Consider the following 26,918-nt stretch of genomic DNA (forward strand, 5'->3'; position numbering starts at 1 on the left):
TATATATATATAAAGTATATATTGCTGTTTATATCAAACAGCGTCCAGCCCTCTGGAAGCAAATACAAAATAAAGTATAATAGAGGTGGGTAACACCGTCGGATGGCTGGTTGGATGTAGAACAAATGCGTTATGGTGTTGGGGTCCACATGGACCAGTTAATTTTTGTTGTTTTCTCCTTCATCTAGGCCTGTCCAGACGGACGGGCAGCAATCCCGTCCGCTGGACAGTCCCACAAGGTGGGTTCCATAGGGAAATGGCATAGATATGACACAATATGGTGGGCTACACATCAAGAGGAGGAGGAGGAGATCTAGAGAGAGAGAGAGAGAGAGAGAGAGAGAGAGATCGGATGATGGAGGGACCCCGCCACTATGGATCCCTCTTACATACAAAACATATGCCAAGATGGGTCCACATACGTGGGCCCTCAAATCACAAATCAAATAAATAAAATCACCCACCGTAGGATCTTCTCTTCCTTCTTCTGCCAACATGATCTAGAGCTCCAAGGGGGTGGATTTTAACGGTCGAGATTAATTTTGGAGGATGGGATCGGGTGGTAGGGAGTGGGCCACACCAAACTTCTTCATGGAAACCATGGACGTTGGAGCTCTTGGAATTGTTTTTTTTTTTTTTGGAGAGTGAAAGAGATGAGATGAGAGAGAGTGATGTAAAAGAAGTGATGGGAGAGGGGGAGGGTGAGGTGATAGGAAAGTTGACTTTTGAGAGTTTCTTTTGTACTTAGGAATGGGGAGAGTAAGGGGTTGAGTGATGGGTGTACTTTTGACAAATGAAGTGATTGATGTGATGGATTCTCTCGGGATTTGCAACGTGCGGCGTTTTTCTCGAACTGAACGCGGGCCCACATCTCCTGACCAGGGTACCGCATCGATGTGCAAGATGCGACATCGGAACCGCAGCGACGGCACGGTCACACTAGTACAAGTCTTGGATTAAGCCGACTCAAATCTACGGGGTTCGACTTACGGTCGTACGCAAACGTCGATTATACATCGCAGGTTGCCGGAATTCGACGAGAAGGATTGTGGGAGTCGACGGAACAATTCGAACTAGGATACGGGTCTTACATGGCTGATCCGAATGATAAAGGTAGAGTGGATTGGAAGAATCCTGTAATGCAAGAGTAGTGCTTATAGTAGACTCAGGAAACTTTGAAGTGGCCATGTTGTTGTTGTCTTGGATTCTAATGCTGGCAGATGTCAGACAGCTTATGATGAAATCGCAGCAGGTGATGAAATCGCAGTAATGGAGAGATGGGTTGCGGCAGAGGATGAGAACCGTCGTGCTAATGGGGTTGGTGGGAGTAGAGATGGATTGAGGACGATTATACACTGATAATCGGTGTATACTCTGATCAGTCAAGAGATCCTAAATGTGCAAAATTTGGATCAACGGCCCTGATCAAACTTGGCTCTGATATCATAATACGTTTGGAATTTCTGTGTATTTAGTATTGGAGTAAAAACACCCTCTTTATAGTATGATTACAACCTATTGATAGGCAATATGCACAGCTGTAAGAAAGATCCTAGGTGTTAAATATACGATATTACATAGCTAGAGAGAATATTACACAGCTAGAAGAAAGATCGTAGGTGCTAAATATAGGATATTACATAGCTAGAGATTTACAATCTAATAATGACGATGTATGTGTTCTATCCACACTGTCCATCAATTTGGAGATCAGTTTACGGCATCAGCCAAACAATAGAGCATTTCCAAAGCTCAAGCTAACCCCACCACAAAAAATGGTGGGGATTGAACGCTTACCATTAAAACTTCCCAAGGGCCACAAGTTTGCGATCAAGTTGATATTTGTGTTTTCCCATCGTTCATGTATCTGTAAGCTTGTAATAAATTGGATCTAAAATAAACATCATGTGGGGCTTAAGAAGGTTTCAACGGTGGATGTCACTGTCCCCACTGTTTTCTGTGTCGGGTCTACTTGAGATTTGGATGTAACCCATTCTTTGGCTCATGCCCTAAAATGGGAAGCGGATTGGTTGGTGTACCACACACCAAGTGTGTGATCTAACTGGTGCGTCCATCTCACCAAGTTCCGTGGGTCCCATCATGAGGTAGGTATTATATCCAAATCGTCTATCTATTTGGCAAGCTTGTCTTAAGGCTTGAGCCTAAAAATAATACACATCTAAAGATCGAGTGGACCACACTGAAAAAGGCTATGGGGGGATTGAACGTATACCATTGAAACCCTTATGGGGTCACAGAAGTTTTGGATCAATATGATATTTGTTTTTCCTCTTCATCTCTATCTTTGTAACCTTATGAATAGATTAGATGGAAAATAAATATTATAGTGGGCCCTAGCGAATGTTTTAACCATGAAATTCATTATTATTTGTGATATGGTCAAGTTGAGCTTTAGATATGATTCATTTTTGAATAATGCTCTAAAATGATCTCTAAAAAGGATGAAATGTGTGAATGTAATAAATACATCATTTTAAGGCCATGTAACTTTGACCTCCTTTAAACCATTCTTACAACCGGGAGTTGGAGGAGTGTCAGTGTCTTCCAACGCGTACCCACACCAGCTAGATTGCTGGTGTATGCTACGTCAGCCAATCTGCTTTCCTAAAATGATCTTTCCAAATGAATGGATGATTGAGATACAACACATCATCTGGGCCCATAGTACTTGGTAGCGTCACCTCAACAGCGACTTGCTAATCGGCATCCTTTGGTCTGGCTTTATAAATCGTGAGGTAAGAAATAATTTGTTTTCTTAGCACTACATGTTATAATGCTCCGATGCACATGTTATAATGTTCCTAATTGCATCGGTACACTTCGACAATTCAAATGCTTGATTTATGCTTTACATCACGTCCTATATAGATTTTCTATCATGCAAATATGGTAATAATATGACATTTGTAAATATCTGACCTTTAACCTTTAATTTGGATCGTGTTGATATTCAAAGTACTTCAATTAGACGTAGACTCTATCTAATGTAAAGACTCCCAGGAGATTAGTTGTGATGCGTTAGATTATTATAGGCTTATTTCTATAAATACATATCTTGGTCTCACACCTGCACATATTAAAAAAAAAATCTCAAGTCTCATTGAAAATGATTTTCAAAAGGGGGTAAGATGCGAAAGACCAAGTTCATCGATTCACATCCAAACAATCTACCACCATTAAGGTACACATTTAAGATTCAATTATTCAGTTTTATGATCTCCACAAGTGATGCATAAATCAATCATACATGTTGCATTCAATCTTACAATTCACACTTCTAGTTATACACCACCACCTTCTCCTCACATAACCGAGCACACATTCGAATTCTCATGGTTGAAATTAGAGGGATGGTGCACGTTCTCAATTGGGTAATACATACCCAAGTACGCGCCGCCGTACTTGTTCGGGTCCACATTTATCAATTCTCCGTTTGCCTGGTCTTTCTCCCCAACTCTGCCACTGCCTTTTTTGTTTTCCCCAGACTTATCATTCTCGGAGAGGGGAGAGACGAGCTCCACCTTCTTCTTTATCTTGTTCTCGACACTTGATCTAATCTTCTCGGGGTTCAATTTCCCCACCACTGTTAGCTTGTTGTTACTGTTGTCCACCGTTACACCCTCCACTCCTGTGCAACGTAAGGGCATGGCCATCAACCACTATTGTTTTTTTAAAGAACACAACTAATCAAAGATAAGGAGTCATTTGGATGCATAAAAGTTATGCTACCTATAAATGAAATACAGGAAAATTATTTACAATCACTGTTTGGATACTGAAAAATGCATGTTCGATTTGTTGTATTTACTTATAATTTAACCGAATTTAACATTTATTAGTCACAATGGATGTATGATGGCAACATCTTCGGTAGGTCTTAACTCGAAAAACAATGACCCTATGTATGTGGCAATACTCTATGTACTTATAGACACCCCACCCTAACCAATTGCAGCATGGTATGAACTATATATGACTTGTGAAAGCCCACATCCGTCAACCCTTAAAAGCCCAGAACCAAGTCTAAAACCAAGGCGAATTTCAAGCCCAAATCCATACCTGGAACCCATAAGAAGTCACTCCAGACCCAAACCCGAGGGACCCAAGCTATAGCCAGTGTTTTAAATATTGACGATATCGAATGATATATCCCACGATATATCTTGTATCCCATCTGTGCGATACGAAATACACATGTAGTGCGATATATCCCACATGTTCGATCTAGCAAGCATTTTCGAATTTCGACCCTTTTTTTCAGTAAATCATGTTAAATTAGTGTCGAATTATTACAAATCCATGATTTTTCATATTTAGATTGGGAGCTTCAATTTTGAGATTTGGAGGAGATGGGGCCAAGTTGCAAAAAATTGAAAAAAAAAATCAAAATTTTCCAATTTCTCGCAAATCATTTGCAATCTTTGTGTCCAAACATAAAATCAAACATGTATGTAACCTAATCTTGTGATTCTTATTTTCTTTTTGAATGTATTGCTTGTGTTTCTACATGTCTTCTTACATTTATAAATTATATGAATAGACATTGAATATACTTGCATCAATTCATTTAGACAACGCATAGATTTAGGACCTCATACAAAGAAAACCTATTATGTGTAATTATTTTTTTGTAATGTTTTGATTTGTAAGTATATATTGATATATTTTTTAACAATCACTAAAGTTTCATTGAAAAATTCGACTAATTTCCCAATGTTTCTCCATGTTTCCAACAATAACGATACATTACATGATACGACCGATATATCCCATGCGATAACCGATATGTATCCATATCCCAAGAATGTGATACGTATCGCGATACTGATATTTCAAACATTGGCTATGACCAAACTCAATGGAAAACCTGTTACAAGTTAGAGCTGTGCCACATGACAGGAAACACTCTGAGTGTTGCCCTCCAATTGGCACAGTTGGAGGTGTATAGGGGTAGAGGTGAATTGAAGAGAGAGAGATGGGAGAGTTTCCCTTGGGGTAAGACCTAATTTTTTTAGGGCATGTTTGTTAACACTGAAAAAAAAAAAAAATCGCATTAAGTGTTGTTTGTTAACTTTGAATCCAAGAAAGGCTCCATGATTTTCTAGAAATTTTCTCCACAACGGAGGTCTGGTTTAATGGGGAATACATAATGTGCTCCGCATTTCTTCTAAAAACAAATAAATAAATTACTTCCAAAATTGCCATTATTATGGAGATTTACGAATATATTGCGTAATGCACAACCCAACATTTAAAGTATGAAACTTCTCTAGCCCTACCATGATTTATGTGTTAGATCCACATTATCCATCAACTTTACTAATCATTCTAGAGCATGAGCTTAAAAATGAGGCATATCCAAAGCTTAAGTGAATTGCACCACGGAGAGCAGATCTTGGGGCCCTCAAAATTTTTGAATGAAGCTGATATTTGCGTTTTCCCTTCATCCAGATCTCTATGACCTAATCAACAGGTTAGACGGTGAATTAACATTATAGTGGGCCCTAGGAAATTTTTAATGGTGGGCTTTTAATCACCATTATTTTCTTGTGGTGTGGTCCACTTGAGATTTGCATCTGTCTCATTTTTGGGCTCATGCCATAAAATGATATGGAAAAAATAAATGGACGGTGTGGATTAAAGACATATCATGGTGGGCCCACAGAGTACCACCAGGCTACTAACCAATCCACCTCTGGATCCGGTATCCATTGGACCCGTTCTCCTAAATCCAGGAAAAGGATTGCGTGGTGTCCGAGTGTTGATGTGCCAAGTTCAATGAACCCCACCATGATGTATGTGTTATATCCACACCATACATCCATTTAGCAACATCATTTTAGGTCATGAGCCCAAAAATGAGTTAGATCCAAAGCTCATGTGGACCATAAAATAGAAAACAGTGGGGACAATGATTCCTTCCTATGGCCTACCATGATGTTTATTTGTTATCAAACGTGTTTATGACATCACAAAGACCTAGATGAAGGAAAACAAAATACAAAAACAAAACAAATATTAGGTTGATTAAAAACTTCTATTGCCCTCAAGAAATTTTTAACGTTCAATTACCCTTGCTTTCTATAACGTGGTTCACTTGAGCTTCGGATCTGCCCCACTTTTGAGCCATGCCCTAAAAGTATCTCGTAAAATGGGCGGACGATGTGGATATAACACATACATCATGGTGGAGCCCACATGACTTGGTGACGTCAACACACAGGGGAGGTCCGTTTGAGCTTTGGATGTGCCTCATTTTTTGAGCTCATGACCTAAAATGATGTTGCCAAATGGATGTATGGTTAGGGTTGTACACGAACCGAGTTAGCTCGGTTAGCTTGCTCGACTTGACTTGAAAAGGCTCGATTCGACTTGGTTCAAAACTGAGTTCAAGCCAAGTTGAGCTGATTTTTTGAGCTTGAAAAAATTTCTAACCGAGTTCGAGCTTGCTCGAGCTCAACTCGACTCGGATCAAACCCAACTCGAATTGAACTCGGATCGAACCAGTTCAGTGACTTGGTTACTTTGATATTGATGTTGCTCACCAAGTGTTTGATGAAATGACTCAACGAAGTGTCGGCGGGTGGCAATGAAGGTATGTTTCATCAAAGAAATATCCTTTTTTCTTGATTTTGATGTTGCCTACAAGGTGTTTGATGAAATACTTGTAAAACTGTTGCTGGTGTTTTACATACAATGAGAATTTGAAGGTGCAGTTTATGTGTTTGTGAAAATGCTGCACAGGCGAACTCGGCTCGATCTTGGCTCAAACTGGCCTGAGCTACTGACCAAACTGAGCCGAGCTGGCCAGTCAAGCTCGAGGACCGAGCAGAGCCAAGTTTGATCTCAGGTCTGCTAGTGGCCGAGCCGAGTCGAGTCGTGCCAAGCTCGACTCGGATCAACTTGTGTACACCTCTATGTATGGTGTGGATATAACACATACATCATTGCGGGGTTCACCAAACTCGGCATGTCAACACCTGCAAATGCACTTTGGATGTGTGTCATTTTTTTAGCTCATAAAAATTGATGTTTGGTGTGGATCTAAAACATAAAGAATCCGGATCCTCTGCCTGCCACAAACTAAAAATTCATGTTGGTTACAATGTAATTGGGATACATTATTACAAGATGCATTTAATGTAGCGCTGCTGACAATGCCAGTGATGACAGGGATCAATCATCATGAGCAAAATAGAAAATTCTTTGTGATGCAAGTAGAGGATTTGAATTCAAATATAAATCATTGTGGGCACAAAAAAATTCCACATTTTAAAAGTACGTCGATTTGGGAGAGAGAAATCTCACGTATCTTGTTAGTTTAATTCATCAGCCATGACGTGGACCAATGATGTTAAAAGTATGTTGATTTGGTAGAGAGAAATCCCGTTTATCTTGTTAGTTTGAGTAATAGGCCATGGCCATGACGTACGTGGACCAATGAGAACCAATGGCACCGAATTTTCCTCTGCCTTCAACACAGACAGTCCGCACCCCTTTTTGAAAGACCCTAATAGGACATGACTTTTAAAATCAGACAGATCCAAAACTCTCGGTGGGCCACACCAATGAAACAGTGGTAACAGAAACATCCACCGTTGAATCCTTTCTTGAGCTGATCATGATGTTCATATACCATCCAAACTGTTCATATGGTTATTACCGCTCAGATAAACTGTAGAGACAAATATCATCCCAATACAAAACTTCTGTCACCCCCAAGCGTTCAATCCCCATTGTTTCATGTAGTATATATAGCCCACGTGAGTTTTGACTCTACGTAATTTTTTTTTTTAGTCTTGCAAAACAGATGGACCGAAGTCCGGGACATCTTTGTGGGCCCCATATAGCCTCAACACAAGAATATCTCTATGCCCGGGTTCACAGGCAATCCACTTTCGTTACTGAAACATTGTGGTGATGGTAGCCTATTGGAAGTTTTTAATGGTCAGGCGCTTCAATCATTACTGTTTTGTATTGTATTGTATGGTCCACCTGAGATTTGGGTCTGCTTTATTTCTGAGATCGTGACCTGAAATGACCTCACATCTAGATGGTCCACTGTGGGCCCCACCTAATCTCCAGAAAGGGGAAAAGAAGGTTTTCTAGAAAATAAGTTTCCATTTTGTACATTTCATTTCCAGAAAATCCGAAAACGATTTTCGAAAAAATGATTTTATTATTATTATTATTATTATTTACCTTTGAAACCAGTGACGGCGCTGGGAGAGGGACTTCTTGCTTTGATCTGCAGAGATAAACGAGAGAGAGAGAGAGAGAGAGTGGTGGTATAAATAGCCGAGAGGGACGCGGATTGCTTCGAGACCGGATTTCGTCCTACCCCGCACGCTCCAACTGGGAACGGGCAGCAGCTCTGAGTGGCCACCTTTATTTATCGGTCCTTTTTTTTTTTCATCCATTTTTTTAATATCATTTTAGGGTATAGACCCAAAAATGAGGAAGATAAAAGTCTCAAGTGGACTACAATGGGGATTAAACTCTTACCGTCCAAAACTTCTTGGAGCAGATGGAGTTGATATTTGCCTTTTATCTTCGTCCAGGTGTAGGTAACTTTATTACTAGATGAATAGCAAGTAAACATTGCGGGGGGCATAAGAAACCAAATATCATATTAACCAAAAAGTTTTTAATGATAAGTGTTCAATCACCGTTGTTTCTTGTTACGTGGTTTATTTGAGCTTCAAACTTCTCTCCAAACGGATGGGTAGCGTGCATATAAAAGATGGAAAGCGGATTAGCTACTGACAGGTTGAGTGGCGTGACTGCTGCTGAAGAGACGTTACCAAGTTTCATGGGTCCCACATGATGTATGTGTTGTATCCACACCGTACATCGACTTGGAGAGATCATTTTAGGGCATGAGTCCAAGAATGAGTCAATACGTAACAGAAAACAGCGGAGAGATTCACATCCACCTTTGAAACCTTTTTAAAGTCCACCATGATGTTTATTTGAGATCCAACCCATTTATAAGTTACAAAATACATTAAAAAAGGGAAAACACAAATATCAGCTTCATCGATAACTTTGTGGCCCTTAGAAGTTTTTAATGGTGTGTGTCACTCTCTCCGCTGTTTTCTGTGGTGAGGTCCATTGGAGTTTTGAATCTACTCATTCTTTGGTTCATGCTCTAAAATGGTCTCTCCAAATGGATTGACGGTGTGGATACAAAAAATACATCATGGTGAAACTCACAAAACTTGGCAACGTCTATACATTACGGTGGGCTCCACAGTGCCCGCGGCCTCATCCGCGTCCTTCCGCGTACGCGGAACCGTGTTGACCAATAGCCGCTGACGCGAATTGCTTCGAAAGCCCTTGGTAGGAATTTCCAAGAAGCTAGGTGGGCCCACTTTGGGACATCCACCCTGTTCACCCTCTTAGTCAAATTAGGACATAGTTCAAAAATAACTAAATCCAAAACTTAGGTGTACTAAGCATTCAACGTCCACCGTTGAAACATTTACGAGGCAACAGTAAATATTTTTTTGTATTTTTCAGTAATGCAAGAATGAATGACCTTATGAACACCACATAGGGCATATAAACACTGGAAACAGGGATTGGTTACTCTCCATTGCCTGGCAGTTGGTGCTATATGGCCCCACCATGATGTATGTGTTTCATCCATTTTTACATGTCATTTTAGGGTGCGGATTAGGTACTTCCCCTGCCTGTGCCGAGCTCGGGATAGGCAGTGGCTTCGAGGGTCACCGAGGATCCATCGTGATGTTTTAATTTTATCCAAACCGTCCATCTATTTTTCCATATCATTTTTGTCACGACCCAAACTCGGAAAACGGGCTCACAAAATTTTCAATCGCCGAATCTGATGCCGACAGCCTCCGTAGTACCCCATTCTCAACTTTCAACACCCATATGCCAGGTTATGATCCTATAATCTTGCAAGAAGGATTTTCAGTATGAATTTTTTTTTTTTGTAAATAAAGGAGCATAACCACAAGTGTCCCCAAATAAAAAAGGCAACATCATCATCACATATCCACTAATATCAAAAACTTGAGTACAATACATGAAGGGAAAATACAAGATAAATGTCAAAAGCTCCAGAAGCTCTGCCTCACGCTCCTGCCTCAGCTCGACTGCGTTCTATCGTCACCTGCACGCATCTATCGTGCATAAGCTTATAGAAAACTTAGAGGGGGGTATATGTGTGTGCACAAGATAAGTGCCAAGTACACAAATATCAACGTAAGTGGAATACTGGCAAGGCTATAAGTCATTCAATATCAGAGTATGCAATGCGGAGTCATAATGAGCCAAATATCAGATACCATCAGCCTCATCTAGGCTATATAAATGTAAAAACATAGCAACCCAAATGTCATATGCCGCAGATGTAATGCAATATGCAAATCCTAGCGAGTCTATAATACCATCAACCTCATTCAAGCTATACAATAATACAGAAGTATAGTAAACCAAATACTATGTGTTGAGGATGCAATGCAATATGCGGTGCGAAAGAAATGACCAAACTGGAGTGTGAAGTTAGGATGATAGTACGTAGTATCGCAAGCTGTGGGGTCCATCACAAGGGACTTCTATCCAAACTAGTCTCATACATAAATTTGGATAGTTGAGCTCAATGTGGTAGATTCCTGATCTCAAGTTGGTCACGCGTCTAACCGAAATCCTGATCATTGCGAAGGTACATATAATGATTTTGTTGCGCACCACCAGCCCGAGTGGATAGTGCATGAATGAATAAATTAGTCAAATGATGAATATGCAACTCTACATCTCAGTACAGTACGTCTATGGATCATCACTGGGATCTAGTACACTATATGCCAGCTTACCGCCCCATCAAGCACACAACTGGGTAAGTGGAAGAGACCTCACTATCCGCCTACCAATATCGGCTCAGTTCTTCGATAGTAGACCTATTCCTCAAGCTGGTTAGACTCATCCTAACATTACCTACTCCCTTAGGCAAGTAAGGCCACACCACTTCCCAACCGACCACGACATAGTGGGAGACGTAGCCTAACTGGTATACGACCCTTATGTGCTCATGTATATCCACTCGGTCTAGACGTTGGAGCATCCCTTGGCCTTGGGGGTTAAGGGATTTTCATCCAGGGACATCTATCGCGCCCGTATGTTAGAACCAAACATTTTTGGTGTCCCATCTGGCTATCCACGACATGCCTGTAGAGGACAGGGCCTTGATGTCGCTAGGGCGTATGGTAGTCATATCATAAAATGCGAGATGCATGGGTCATACGATCCAGTCATGCATCAAACATGCGCGTACTGTGCGCTCATGTGGGGGCAACTCCGTCTCTCAAGGAGTCCCATAAACAACCAGCCCAATGGCACATGTCATGCTCAATCACTCCTCATAACAAGCATGCAGATGATGCGTATGACATGTATCATGAAGTATACCAAGCATGATTATAATCACATACATCATAATGGGCTAGTATAAGACGGCCCATAGCCTGTATAGGTGAATGGGTGGTGTGCAAATATCACCTACACATGGTGGACCTCACACATACAATGGGCCTCACGCACATAATGGGTCTCTTACATCACAATTGGGTCTCATACAATCATAATGAGCCTTATACAATCACAATTAGGGCTGTACACAAACAGGGTTAGCCTAGTTAACTTGCTCTACTCAGCCCAAAAAAGCTCGACTCGGCCCGACCCGAAACTGAGTTCGGTCCGGGACGAGCCATTTTCTTCAGCTCAAAGCTGAGTTTAGGCCGAGTTCGAACAAGTCCCAGTTCGGCCCGAGTCGGTCCGAAACCCAACTCGTCCCGGCCCGACTCGGCCATTTATATATATATATATATATATATATATAAAAACTAAATCCTTACCCTAACCATTTATGACAAAGAAGTGAGAACGATGCCCGACCCATGAACTTGCTGTAAGGTCCGAAACTGGCCCAAACTCGGCCTAAACTCGCCCGATTGCTAACCGGGCCGAGTTCAGGCTGGACATGTTGGCCCGGTGACCGAGCCGGGCCAAGTTCGGGCTAGATTTGGATGGTGACTTGGCTAGGCCGGGTTAAGCCCAGTTCGACTCGGTTCGGGCCGATATACACCCTTAATCACAATGGGCCTCATACAATCACAACAGGCCTTGTACCATCACAATGAATTTCATACAATTATAATGGTATCATACAATCACAATGGGCCTCATATGATCACGATGAGCCTCATACAATTACGACGGGCCTCATACCATCACAATGGATCTCATACAATCACAATCAGCCTCATACAATCACACAATGGGCCTCATATAATCACAATGGGTCTCATATAATTATAATGAGCCTCATACAATCACAATTAACCTTACAATGACCTTATGCAATCATAATGCTATACTAACACATACTCGTGTATATACTAATATAGTTGTAATCAATAATCGGCCTATAGATGGTGGGGTCCATAGAAGGACAGCAGATCTAATCCATAATATGAGGATTGTCCTCAACAGTGGATATACCAAATTTAATACCACAGATTCTTCTACATATGGCCAGAGGTGATAATGCATCCTCCTCATAACAAGGATGGGTCTAGATGGTTTACTCATGGGCCTAAGAGTGGGTTTCCAGGTTTAGGTACTTCTACTAGCATCAATGGGGACCCAAAGAATTGGGATAGCCCAATAAGGCGAGATAGATCATACTAATAATAATAGGGGCCCATCAATTTGGGTTAGCCCACTAAGGAGAAATGAGAATGAGCTTAATACAATTACAATGGGCCTCATACCATCACAATGGCTTATATTATATCATGATGTTATATTAGCACGTGCTCATAGTCGACATCGATAATTGGCTTATATATAAGGCAGGGTCCATAGATGGACAACAGATCCATAACATGAGGGTCGGTCCTTAACAGTGGATATACAAAACCTAACAGCACGGATCCCTCCGTCAACGGTGATGATGAACTCTCCTCATATCAAGGTTGGGCTTAGGTGGCTTACCTATATTTCTAAGGATCCGGAAAGGGTTCCTTCTCATACTATCATATAACCCGCTAAATGCCCTAGAGGGCTCAAATAAGTACTGGATGGACTCCAAGATAAAAGAAATAATCCTACTAACAACCAATGGGGGCCCAACATCTTGGGTTATCCCAATACGAATAGATGGACCATGTAAACATCGATGAGACCCAATGATTTGGGTTAATCCAGAATGATGAGAATGGGCCTAACAAAGGCCTAAGGGAAGTCACAATGTGGACATTTAACCATTATTGCTCATCAATGTAGACATTTAACCAACATTGCTCCCAAGGAGTGGCCCGCATAGAGCCAAACACGCCCATGGCCTCACACAAGAGCCTCATATACTTCACAATGGGCCTCACCAAATGGGCCACAAACACATCACAATGGGCCTCAACATATAGGCCTCATATACATCACATCGGGTCTCATCATATGGGCCTTATATACATCACATCGGGCCTCATCATACATTACAATGGGCCACACATATGGGCCACACAAATATCATATCGGGCCGCACCCATAGGCCTTATGTACATCAAGTGAGACCCACCGTCCTAGATGGACGGTGTGAATAAAACATTATTATTATATCTACACCATTCATCTATTTTTAGAGATCATTTTAGACCATTACCCAAAAAAAGAACCATGTCGAAATATAATCTGGACCGCACCACAAATAGTAGTGGAGATAATGATTTCACCATTAAACAATTCACAGGGCCCACTATAACGTTTATTATCCATCCAATCTGTTCATAAGGTCACAAAGACCTGAATTAAGAGGAAAACAAATTTCATATTTATCCAAAACTTCTGTGACCCCAAACGGGTTTCAATGGTAGACGTTCAACCCTCCACTGGTTTTTGCAATGTGGTCCACTTGATAGACAAATCTGTCTTATTTCCCATCTTAAGCCTTAAGATGAGCTCACAAAGTGGATGGACGGTTTGGATATAACACACATATCACGGTGGATCCCACCGTCCCACCTGGACTGTGTGGACGCCACTCATGTGGCATGTGGGTCTCATGTCCAGATGGATGGTTGGGATATAACACGTACCTCATGACCAGGCCCACAGAACTTGTTGACGTCCATACAGATGGACGATTTGGATGTAACACATACCTCTGATCAGACCCTCAGAACTGCTGACGTCAAATAACAGCTATATAGGTGGGGTCCCCACCGTCCAGATGGACGGTTGGGATATAACACATTCCTCATGGTCAGACCCACAGACATGCTGACGTCAAACAGCAGGTGGTCCCCACTGTCTAGATGGACGGTGGGATAAAATACATAAATCACAGTGGTCCTGACAGATGGACGACGTGGATGAATCACGCATCAACGTGGGGCCCACATCAGCATGGCCCAGCTGCAGCTTTGAATCAAGCTGATATTTGTATATCCCTACTGGACAGTGAGGATGCAACGTTCATCAAGCGGGTCCCGCAGATGAACGGTGTGTATACAACACATCATCAAGGTGGCTATCCCACGTCCATGTCCTGGACGGACGGCCTGGATAAAATATTACAAGGTGGGTCCCACATGAGTGGCCCACCATAGTTTAGGATCAAACTGATATTTGTGCTTTTACTTCATCCAAACCTATCCAAGTGGACAGGCAGTGAGGTGGGGCCCAACACATGGACGGTCTAGATCAGGAGGGCCACATTCCATCACAAAAGAGAGAGAGAGAGAGAGAGACTGAGAGAGAGACAGAGGGCGTGGTGAAGGGAGCTTTGCCACTATGAACTCCCCTTTGCAAGATACAATGCTTACATCAATTAGGTCCCACCACAAGTGGGCCCTTAAATAGGGATTAAGGATGGAAATCCTAATATCACCCATCGTTGGTCTACTTCTTTAGCTCATTGGACTCCTTAGCTCTTAGGCTTTCTCTTTGATGGTGGATGGTTGGATAGTGAGATTGGGTGGTAGGGAGATGGGTCCTCTCTTGGCTTCTTTCTCTCCTTAAAATTTTTCTCTCATTGTAACTTGGAAAATGGTGGAGAATGAGATGGGATGGAGTAATGGATGGGAGAGAGGGATTGTGTTGTAAGAAAGATGAGATGAGAGGGATGGGTGTTGTAAAGAAGAGTTGACTTTGTGGATGGCTTGTGTAAGAGAGGGATGGGTGTAATGGGTGAAGTGATGGGTTGTGTACTTGACTAGTGATTGATTGATTGATGTGATATTTGGGTATAGATTCTCTCGGGATTTGCAATGCGCGGTGTTTCTTCAGAATATACGCGAGCCCACAACTCCTAGCCTGGGTATCACATCGGTGCGCAAGTTGCGGCTTTGGAACTGCAGCGATGATACGGTCGTTAGGGTAAAAGTCTAGGGTTGAGTCGACTAAGGTCGACAGAATGCGACTCAGGGTCGCACGCAAATGCTATCTACGCGTCGCTGGTCGCCAAAATTCGACCGGGAGGATCGCGGGATCCTAAGGAACAGTACGGACTAGGTTACGGGCCTTATAATTTTAGAGTACTAAATAAAAAATAAGACAAATCCAACACTCAATTGGACCACACCATAGGAACAACAATGCTAAGGATGCCCAACGTTGAAACCTTCTCAAGGTCCACTGTGTTTTTTATTTGTCATCCAACCTGTTGACACGGTCATATACACCTCGGTGAATTGAAAAGGCAAATATCATTTTGATCCAAAACTTCTATGGTCTCTAAGAATTTTTCAACGGTAGGAATCTAATCCTCGCCTTGTGGTCCTTTTAAGACTTTGATATTCTCCATTTTTGTCTTAATAATTTAAAATGATATGGAAAAATAGATGGACGGTTTGGATAAAATTAAAACATCATGGTGGATCCTCAGTGGCCTTAGAGCCTGCGCCTGTCCCGAGCTCAGAACAGGCGAGGAAGTACCAAATCCGCGCTCATCATTTTAAGGCTTTATCCTAAAAATGAGAGGAAACGAATTGGCTACTCCCCCTGCCACCAGCCAATGGCTGGTGGTCGGTGATCCATGGGCCCCACCATGATGTATTTGTTTCATCCATGCCTTCTATCTATTTTCCCAGATCATTTTATGGTATGAAGCCAAAAATGAGGTATATCCCAATCTCAACTAGACCACATTACAGGAAACAGTGTTGAATGAGTGTCGACCATTAAAAGCCTTTTGGGAGCCTCTCATTTTGGAAACGGATTGGCTACTCTCCCTACCACCAGCCCGGTGGCTGGTGGTTGGTGCTCTGTGGGCTCCACCATGAGGTATGTGTTTCATCCATTCCGTTCATCCATTTTTACAGGTAATTTTAGGGCTTGATCTAAAAAATTAGAGGGATATAAATCTCATGTGGACCACACCATAGGAAAACAATAGTGATTGGATATCTACCATTAAAATCCTCTGAAGGTCCACTATACTGTTTATTTGACATCCAATATGTTGATTAGGTCATACATGCCTAGGTGGACCATACCACAGGAAAACAATAATGATTGGATATCCATTATTAAAATCATCCTAAGGCCCACTGTACTGTTTATTTGACATCTAATCTATTGATTAGGTCATATAGACTTAGATGAAGGGAAAAAACAAAGATCAGCTTGATCCAAAACTTTTATGGGCCCCAAATTTTTTTTAATGGTCGACGTTCATTCAACACTATTTCCTGCAATGTGGTACACTTGAGATTAGGATATACTTTATTATCGGTATCATAACCTAAAATGATCTAGAAAAATAAATGGACGGAATGGATGAAACACATACATCATTATGGGGCCCACAGAGCACCAACCACCAGCCATTGGAGTAGTCAATCTGTTTCCCTGTTCAAGGAAGCTCCTGCGAATAGAGCTGTACACGAGCAGAGTTAGCTCAGTAACTCGCTCGACTTGGCTCAAAAAAGCTCGACTCGACTCGGATTGAAACTTTGTTCGAACCAAGTCGAGCCATTTTTTGGGAGCTCGGAACATTTCAAGTCGAGTCCAAGCTGGACCTAGCTTGACACGGCTCGACTCGGTATTGAGCTCGACTCGACTCAACTTGGCTCGGACTCGACTCGGATCCAGTTTTAAGTGAATATATAAGGGTTAAAAAAAAAAAACCCTCATTCACCCGACCCTACCCATTTCGCTCAACCCAACAACCCTAACCCATTTCTCCCTCCCTTTTGCCCAAATCACCCGACCCTAACCTATTTCTCCCTTCCCTTCACCCAATGCTCTCGCCGTTCTCCAACGCCCCTCGAAATTCCTTCTTCCAGCGTCTATCTAGACGATCTCCTCTCCCAAAGTGAGTCCTATCCTCCACTCTATCCTTTTCGGTGAATAACGTCTGTCTGAGTAGCGGAACACATCCGACCAGCGACCACTGGGTGGATGAACCTATAGTACAGTTGAACGGTGTCTCTGGTACAGTCAGACACCACTGGCTCGGACGAACCTCTGTTAATAATATTATATGTATTATTGATTTAATTAAATTAAAATGCTTATAGTTGATGTATGGACTAATTGGTTTGGATAGATTATTTGCTTAGTTGATGAATGAATTATTTGATTAGTTAATAAATGATGATGGATGTATGAGAGGATGGTTGAATGAATGATGATGGATGTATGGGAGGATGGTTAGATTTATGGATGATGGATGTATGGGATGGATTTATGGATTTATCATTTATGGATGATGGATGTATGGGATGAATTTATGGATTTATGGATGATTTGGTTTGGATGATGTGATGGTTAGATGTATCACATAAGTGTTAATTTACAATTTAATTGCCTAGGTTGTTTTTGAGTTAACTTGTTTATAAATTGTTAAAATATACACCTCTAATTATGATATTGTTTTTGTTTATTAGTTAAGTTATGTTTGTTAAGTGTTAAATTGTTAATTGATATTTGTTAAGTTGTTTTTTAGTTAAATTGTCTTTAATTTGTTAAATTGTAATAATTGTAAATCTGTGACTGTGATATTATTTTATTTAAATAGATATAAATGTTAATTTTTTAATTAGTTAAGTTGTTTTTTATATGTTATTATTAGACTATAAGGAATAAGGATAGATAATCAATTATCCATTTGAGGATTTTTATATTGCCAGACATAGATACAGTGTATTCTTGGAGACATATAAATTCTCAAATTGTCCCATTTTTAGACAGTTGAGATTTAGATAAATTGTAATGTCTTTATTTATTCCAATTTAATGCATATACCTATTCTGGTTTCGTCTCTCCTTTTTCTCTCTGGATGTATTTTCTGCATTTATTTTCGTCGTCAAATGTCTACACTTTGTGTTGATGCTTGACATGAGAATCAAATATATGATGAATATATTCTGAAGAGATAAGGGGAGATGTTACCAGAATTTCGGCATAGCATTTAAATTAGAAAATGAAAGCATTAAAATCTATCCAACCTTGAATGGGTGACTGATTTAGACAGTTAAGCAAGTATGCTCGTCTAGCGGTCTAGGTATAGCCACATAAATAACTAAGATAAGCATTACATCCTGCAATTATATAGAGCGGTGTAGTGAAGATTATAACATATCAAGAACTTTATTTTATAGATGACTAGTCAATACAAAAGCCCAAATACCCCCGAAGTAGGTGCATGAGCCACTTCTCCTCTAATCGTAGAGGGAGACACGTCTACAACTGCAGATAAAGGAAAGAAGAGATCAGCAGTGTGGGATAACTTTGAAGAAGTCACAGTTAATGGTGTGTCAAAGATAAAGTGTAATTATTGTAAGTTGTTATACAACAAGATTCCAAGAGGATCTACAACACATTTAAACAGACATTTGAAGACATGTTCTAAGAGACCAAGACTCCCTCCTCTAGGCTAACAATTGTTGTCATTTACTAAGTCAGAAAGGAACGACTCACAAGGCGTAGTGTCCACTCATAAGTTTGATAGAGAAAATCTAAAAGAGTGGTATATTAGATTAATAATTCTTGAAGAAAAACCTTTCAGAAGATAGAAAGTAAAGAGTTTAGGTCTTTCTGTCAATTCCTTAACCCTCGAGCTAAGAATGTCTCCCACGTCACTGTGCAAAGAGAGTGCATGAAGATGTACGCAAAGGAGAATATGAAACTGAAAGAAATTTTGGCTTCAGTATCCAGAATAATTTTGACATCTGATTTATGGACGGCGTCCAATAAAAAATAAGGATACATTTCATTAATCGCTCATTATGTAGATAAAGAGTGGAAACGCTACAAGAGAATTTTGAACTTTCGTAATCTTCCTCCTCCATATACTGGTTTACTTATTTCAGATTACATCTACAGTTGTCTACAAGACTGGGGCATTGAGAAAAATTTTCAGTAATAACTTTAGACAATGCTTCAACAAATGACAGTGTCATTTCATGTTTACGTAACCAGTTCAGGGTAACAGGAAATTTATTTTTTGATGGAAAAATATTTCGGGTCAGATGTTGTACCCATATTCTAAATTTGATTGTATAAGAATGGCTGAAAGTAATTGATCACACTGTAGAGAACATAAGAGAAAGTGTGAAATATATAAGGGGGTCGTCATCGAGACTGAGTATACGGAATAACATCATCCAACGTTTGAATGTGCCATCTAAAAAAACGTTGAAGTTGGATGTGTGTACACATTGAAACTTGACTTATGAAATGTTAGATACGACAATGGAATTACAGCTTGCATTTTCTGAATATGTGGTGCGTGACAGAACGTATTCTTGGTTGCTGAGCATAGATGATTAGACCAAAGCAAAACAAGTTCACATATTCCTCAAAATTTTCTACGATTGCACGAAGATTTTTTCCGAGAATAAGTATCCAACTGCGAATCTATTTCTTCCGTCTCTTTGGAAGATTAAGGATGCTCTATAGAAAAATGTCAGTGCGAGTCCAGATTTCATACACCAGATGACAGTTGTATGAAGATGAAGTTTGATAAATACTGGGACAATTGTCATTTGTTGATATCCTTAGCAGTTGCTCTTGATCCTCGTTATAATATGGGCTTAGTCAAATTTATTTTCATGAAGATTTATCCTCCTGAAAGAGCGGCAATGGAGACGTTCAAGATTCGTCAAGCCCTCGAAGATTTGTACAATTCGTATGCTACTACTTTACCTGCAGCAGGTGTTTAAGAAAGTAGAGATATGGATGTTTCTATACCTGATAATGAGGATGCGTTGAATGAATACATTGCATACTTAGCACAAGAACAAATAGGAGTTCAGACTAAGGAATCAGAGCTAGAATTGTACCTCAATGAGTCAATCATAATGCGATCCGACTTTTATGTGTTGGAATGGTGAAAGATGAGGGTCAGTGAATCAAAATACCCTACATTATCTATGATGGCACGGAACATATTATTAATACCAATTTCAACAGTGGCATCAGAATCTACATTCAGCACAGGGAACAGGGTTGTAAGCAAGTATTGAAGCTCACTTTTACCAAATACAGTTAAAGCATTAATTTGTATGGAAGATTGGTTGCGCCTGATATGGGACGAGATGATATTAATGATGAAGAAGAAGAAGAGATTAAGATTCATGACGAGTCTCTACCTGCAGCAACAAATACATGAAAACGTTTTGGTTTTTAAATTATTTTCTTTTTAGTTGAAATTTGAATGATCTGTAATATTGTTTAACTTGAAATATGAAAGTGGTGGAATGTGGTCTATAAGACTTTGATATTTATTTACTCACTACTGTTCATTTGCTTTTATTTTTAATATATTCATATTGGTTTTATTTTGTTCTTACATCAAGTTCAAATTATTTATCAACATTCTGATTTTTTTTTATTAAAAATTGAGTATAGATATGTCGTCATCTGACCCATCAACAAACATATGGAACTACGCTTCCCTAATTGAATCGCCATCAAGGTCTGGAAGAACAAAGATTATGTGTAGTTTGTATGGCGCAAAGTTTGTGAACAAGACTAATCAATTTTGGTTACACTTATCATGTCGAGGTGGTGATTCAAAACCATACCCCAATATCCCTAAGGATGTCCAAATTCTTTTTCAGGCCCTTTTAGATTCGAATAAAAAACCTTTCACTCCATCCAAACCTTCTGATTCTGAATCTAGTACACGAATGACTTCCACGAAAGATACAGAGGAGGAAGCCAGATTAAAAGCTTTAGAGGAAAAATAATTTCAACTCGCCTTAAAACGCAGTATAGAAGAAGTTTCTAGACTTCAACAATATCCTCAAAGACAATATGATGTTGAAGCAGAATCGAGTACGACAAGTAAGAAAAAGAAGAAGAGTAACAAATTCAAATTCCTCACCCATCTCGGTGAATTTTATAAGGCGTTGGGTACTATATACAAATCTTCACATAAAGAAAGTTTGAAAAATCTAATTCAAAGTGTAAAATAGTACGAAGGAAACATCTCTTTGCCTTCTGACTCATAGGAAGTGAACCAATATACATATAAAAAATTAGATAGTAGTTCGGATGGATCAGATGACAATACAGGAAGGCACTCCTCCTATGAAGGTTATTAGTTATAAATTATAATTTTGAACAATGTAGTTATCGAAATTTTTTAATCGTAAATTATGTATTTTATATATTTTATTGTTTTGTTCAAATTCGAACTCCAATTTGATAATCAAATTCAAATTCAAATTAAACTCAATATATAACACGAACTCGAATTCAGCTCAGAGCTCGAACTTAGAACTCAAAACTCGGCTTGAAAACTCGAACTCAAAATCGCTCGAAGACTCGAACTCGAACTCAACTCGAACTTGGCTCGAATTAGACCGAGCTGATGGCCGACCCGAGCACGAGCTGTTGTTCCAAGCTCGAAGGCTGAGTCGAGCACGAGCTAAGACTCAAGCTCTCCAAGTAGAGCATGAGTTGGGCAAAGCTCGGCTCGGCCCGGGTGGTGTACATCTCTACCTGCGAAATGCTTTGGAAGGCAATCCACGTAAGGTGCTTGTCATCTTAGTAGAAATGTGACGTGCTTTGTTTCTCGCACTCCCCTCGCACATACGTGGAAACCTAAGGCATATGTTAAAGATCCTCACCGTTCGTCAGGCTGGGCCCACTTAAGATTTCATGTGGAAAGGATTAGGGCGTCTATATCATATGGTAGGCACACATGTACATTGAACATGGACAATAAGGAAAATGAACGTCCCCCACAGATCATATTACCCTTATTATGTGAAGAACAACTCTGCAAGGTAGGACCTTCGTGATGAGAGGATTGGATCCTGCACGTGTCTCCCACCTTACCACGTGCAGGAGGCCAGAGCATTCGAGCGCTTAGGTTTTGCGTTCCTGAAAGTGAATTGACATGCCAGAGATAATTGTCACCGTTACATCCGCCATGGCCATGGGCGAACGATCATAGCGATTCAATCTAGATGGAGATAAATCAGAAAACGGTCATCAGTTTGCATCCATTGCCATTTTTGGAAGGGTGAGGAAAGAGGAACGTCCGAGGACTGTTCATGGTGGGGCCTACCTCCTGTAGTGGGTCTGTTTTATTGATCCACGTGGCACCGATGGCCGGCTACGTCTTCACTGCGGCAACCTGTAATTGCCTGCTTCACTTGCAGTGGGCCCTATGTTAGTTTGTGCAGAAGCACGTATAGAAGGTGTGTATTTGTTTGTCACATGGGGACGCAGATTGCCAGGAAAGCCTTTCGCAAGAACTTCCCACGGGAAGCTAGGCGGGCCCACCGTGATTTTTGTGAGAATCCACCCCCATCCATTCGTTTTGCAGGAAGCTAGGCGGGGCCCGCCGTGATTTTTGTGAGAATCCACCCCATCCATCCGTTTTGTCCAATCATGTAGGACATGGGCCCCACTTAAATCTAAGACACTACTTTGGAATCGACTGCCTAAAATGTGATAAAACCACACCTGAAATCCTTGACTACAATTGAAGGTAGAAACCCCGACTTGTCCTGAATAACGTCAACGGACTTGATCCAACGATTTCCAGCTCCGCATCCGGCAATCGGAGCTTTCAGGCAGCCCTTCCATTACCCTAACACATTAGAATAAAACTGTACCTGTCCACCGGAAGAACCCTTCAAAGGCCACCAAAAACGGATACCCAAACGAAAAATCTCCTCCCAAAGGGCGTAACGAGCTGGATCTCCTAATTACTGCTTGTTAGGGTTTTTTTTTTTTTTTTTTTTTTTTTTTGAACCCATAAAAGCCAACAAGAAAGAAGAAAAACACAGCCTATAAGACCTGTAACCTAGTGGGACCTTCTATACGCTTCAACCTTGGCACTGGTGTGTTTTTGGTAGACCAGATCGACGAGTTTTTATCGCGACCCTATTTTAGTACTGCAATACCCCGAGACTTTTACCTTAGGCCTGTTTAATTTTTCATGATACTTGTAAATCCTGGTAAGTAATTATTACTTTTTCACTTTGTTTGAAAATGTGAGAGTAATTCCACCTAAAAAATCGATACAAAAGTGTTGACTTAAATCTGTGGACCCCACTATAATGTACATATAATATATCCGCATTGTCCATCTATTTTATTTGAACATTTTAGGGAATGAGCCAAAAAATGAGGCAGATCCAATGCTCAATTGGCCCACATGAAAGGAAACAATGGTCTTAAATCGTCCATCGTTGAAAGTTATTTCCTTCATTGGGCCCACATTGAGGTTTTTTTTTTTTTTTTATCATCTAACCCATTCATAGGGTCACACAGACATGGATAATGGAAAAACATAAATATCAACTTAATCAAAAACTTTTAAGGGCCCTAAAAAGTTTTTAATGGTAGCCATTTGATTCCCGCTGTTTCCTTTGGTGTGGTCCTCTTAAGCTTTGGATTTGCCTCATTTTTTTTGCTCATGCCCTAAATTCAGCTGACATAACAAATGAGTGCTGCAGATAAGTCACATACATCACGATGGGCCCCACATTAATTTCATAAAATTCTCGATTTAAGTGTTAAAAAAGTAACTTGTCACATCTGCATTGGGAAAGATGCAGTAATTACCTTGGTAAATAATTATTACCTATTTACATGGTAATTACAATTTAGCAGAAAAATCAAACAGGCCCTTAGTGTTGAGTGTCAAATATTGCATATTTGCCCCCATTTATATCTTAGTTTTATGAACATGATACTGCTTAATGGTATACTTTATATATGTTTGTGTTGCAAGGTGAGTTTGAGAGCTGAGATTGAAAAGAATGTTAAAAGCATGGATTTAGTGCTCAAGAATCACCAAGGCAAGGAATGAATCTTTGGAGACCAAGATTGAAGATTTCAAGACCTCAAGATCCAAGAAAATCAAGTGAAGAAGGAAGGAAGTTAGCAATGCAAAGTACAAAAATTCACAGAACCAAAACTATTTGTGTCATCGACCACCGGTTGATGACATCGAGGACAATGTTCAATGACATCAACATCAGTTCAATGACATCGAAGTATTACATGAAATCAAGTTTGATTGTTGGACATATTGGATGCAATTTTCAATTACTTGAAGACATGCTCGATGACATCGAAGAGTTGCTCGATGACATCGAAGACCATTCGATGGCATCGTGATTTATGGAGATCTCTGAAGCAACTCGTTGGACCGTTCTGAATACATTCCCGATGGATTGAAGACCCTTCGTGGCATCGAAGGTCTGCTCGATGACATCGAAGGAAGGTTCGATGACACAAGAACTTACGCAGTGTGAAAGAACTTACGTAGTGCGTAAAGGCGCGACCCCAAGAATTCATCTTACGCTTGATGACATCGAAGGTTGTTCGATGTCATCGAACGCATTACACAAAGTTACGCATACTGCGTAAATTTAAGGCAATTTTGCATGGACAAGACTATAAATAGGAGTTTCCTAAGGACTTTTAGGGCTATATATGGTTTCAAGGAGCAGAGTCAAAGGGTGAAGGAGCCTCCCAAGAGTTTTTCTTCTTTCCTAGTTTATTTTTAATACTTTCTTTTATGGTTTTAGATCCAATTATGTCTATGGTTGGTTAAACCTCTTTACTAGGGCTAAGAGGTGAAACTTGTAGCATATTAGGATGATTTTCTTGCTTTGATTCTTATTCTTGTTGAACTTCTTTGATTCTAATTTAATATTAATTAAAAGAATATTTTCAATTTTCTATGATTTATTATGACTCAAATTACAATAGATGTTATGATAGCTTTCAATATCTTCTTTTCCTGTTTTGTGATTGTGAAATTGGTAAATCCTATTGTTCACCATCATCTCCTGGGCATGGTAGGGTGATTGAATCCCTTCCAATCCTCACAATCCTCATCCATTGAGAATTAGGTCAATGAAAGTTTAAATTTGATTGTATTGATATATCTTCCAATTGGATAGGATAGGACTCCAATTCCAATTGTGTTGCTTGAATCAAGTAAGAAATATCCTGATAGCTACAAGTAGATCCTTGACACACTAGTTCCCACCTTTGAATTCTTAAGTTTTAATCAACAATTTTTACAATTACTCCCTCTTATTCCAGATTTAGGTTTAAATCTTGTTCAAGTTCTAGTTCTAGTTATTTTCATAATACACACAAGATTAGTCCCTATGTATTCGACCTCGGTCTTACCGAGATTATTACTACATCGCAACCCTACACTTGGGGTTGTGAACACCTAGCGACTGCGTGGGCGCTACGATTCCTACACCACGCAACATGCCCCATTGCAATCCCTAAATTAGAAGCTGCAGTTTTGGCACCACTCGAGGTGGGGCACGTAACACATGCGGGCCTCACTTGTACAAATCCCAAGATTGTCCAATCCATCAATCAAGCCATCAATCACTCATATCTCTTTCTCCCCATTACTTAAAGCAACACATGCCTACCATCATGTAACCCATGTCTAGCCATCCTTCTCTCATTCTTTCTCTCCCCATTTTATCACCCCATCTTCTTCTAATTCCATATATATTATAAAAGTTTTACCACAAATCTCTTAACCCTCTCTCATTTCTACCACATTTTTTAGCAAGAGTAAAGGGAGATTAAGAGAGAAAGAGATTAAAGAGAATTAGGGAGAGATTAAGAGAAAAAGAGAGAAAATTAAGAAAAATTAAGGAGATAGTTTAAGAGAAAAGAGAGAGTTTGAGAGAAAATTAAGAGAGATCAAGAGGCTAAGAGAAAGAGAGAAGAGTAAAGAGAGACTAGAGGAGATTAAGGGTGGAGAGGAGCATGGTGGACCATCCGATCGTCGATCCGAGCCGATCCAACTGTTCATCCATCATTGTGAGTGCATGGGAGGATCAAAACCCTCCATTTTTTATGGTTGTTCCATTTTGGTGGGCCCACAAGGGTGGGACCCACCTTGACTGTGTATAGAGTGTATGGTGGACCCCATAATGGTAGGGGCCACCCCGATGGGCGGATCTTCCCTTGTGTTTCTTTCATTCCCTTTCTTTTTCCTTCTTTCTCTTAAGCTTATGATGTTGTGGGGCCCACAAGTGGGCCACGCTGTTGGACCATATGCCCTGTACACTATCACAATGTGAACAACCTTGTGTGGCCCACCATGATATTTATTTTTCATTTAATCCATGTTGATTTGGTTACACATATTTAAATGGTGGAGAGGGCACCAAAATTGGTTGATCCAAAGCTCCTTGGCCCCACCATGATTTGGTCAATCTGATGGACGGAGTGGATTTATCTAGGTGGATCCCGCCACCCCTCTAGAATCAAAGGAGAGAGAGAGGGGCAGTAGCACTGCCTCTTGGTTCTGCTTGGGTTCTAGTGGCCACTGTGTGGGCCCACTCGTGAGTCCCACTATGATGAATATGTTTAAATCCACGCCGTCCATCTGCTTCCTCAGATCATTTTGG

General features: G+C 40.4%; 1 protein-coding gene across 1 annotated transcript in view; it reads right to left on the reverse strand.

Annotated features, from left to right (window-relative positions):
- Positions 1-3,150: 3,150 nt before the first annotated feature.
- LOC131230522 (uncharacterized) overlaps positions 3,151-26,918 on the reverse strand; it is a 54,723-nt gene continuing 30,955 nt past the window's right edge. Inside the window, exons 2-3 of the mRNA XM_058226434.1 lie at positions 8,224-8,243; positions 3,151-3,649 (exon numbers count right to left, since the gene is read on the reverse strand). Coding sequence (XP_058082417.1) covers positions 3,324-3,649; positions 8,224-8,243 — 346 coding nt within the window. The 3' untranslated portion in view covers positions 3,151-3,323. The remainder of the gene's footprint in view (positions 3,650-8,223; positions 8,244-26,918) is intronic.

Source organism: Magnolia sinica, chromosome 17 (genome assembly GCF_029962835.1).
Source record: "Magnolia sinica isolate HGM2019 chromosome 17, MsV1, whole genome shotgun sequence".
Taxonomy (NCBI): Eukaryota; Viridiplantae; Streptophyta; class Magnoliopsida; order Magnoliales; family Magnoliaceae; genus Magnolia; species Magnolia sinica.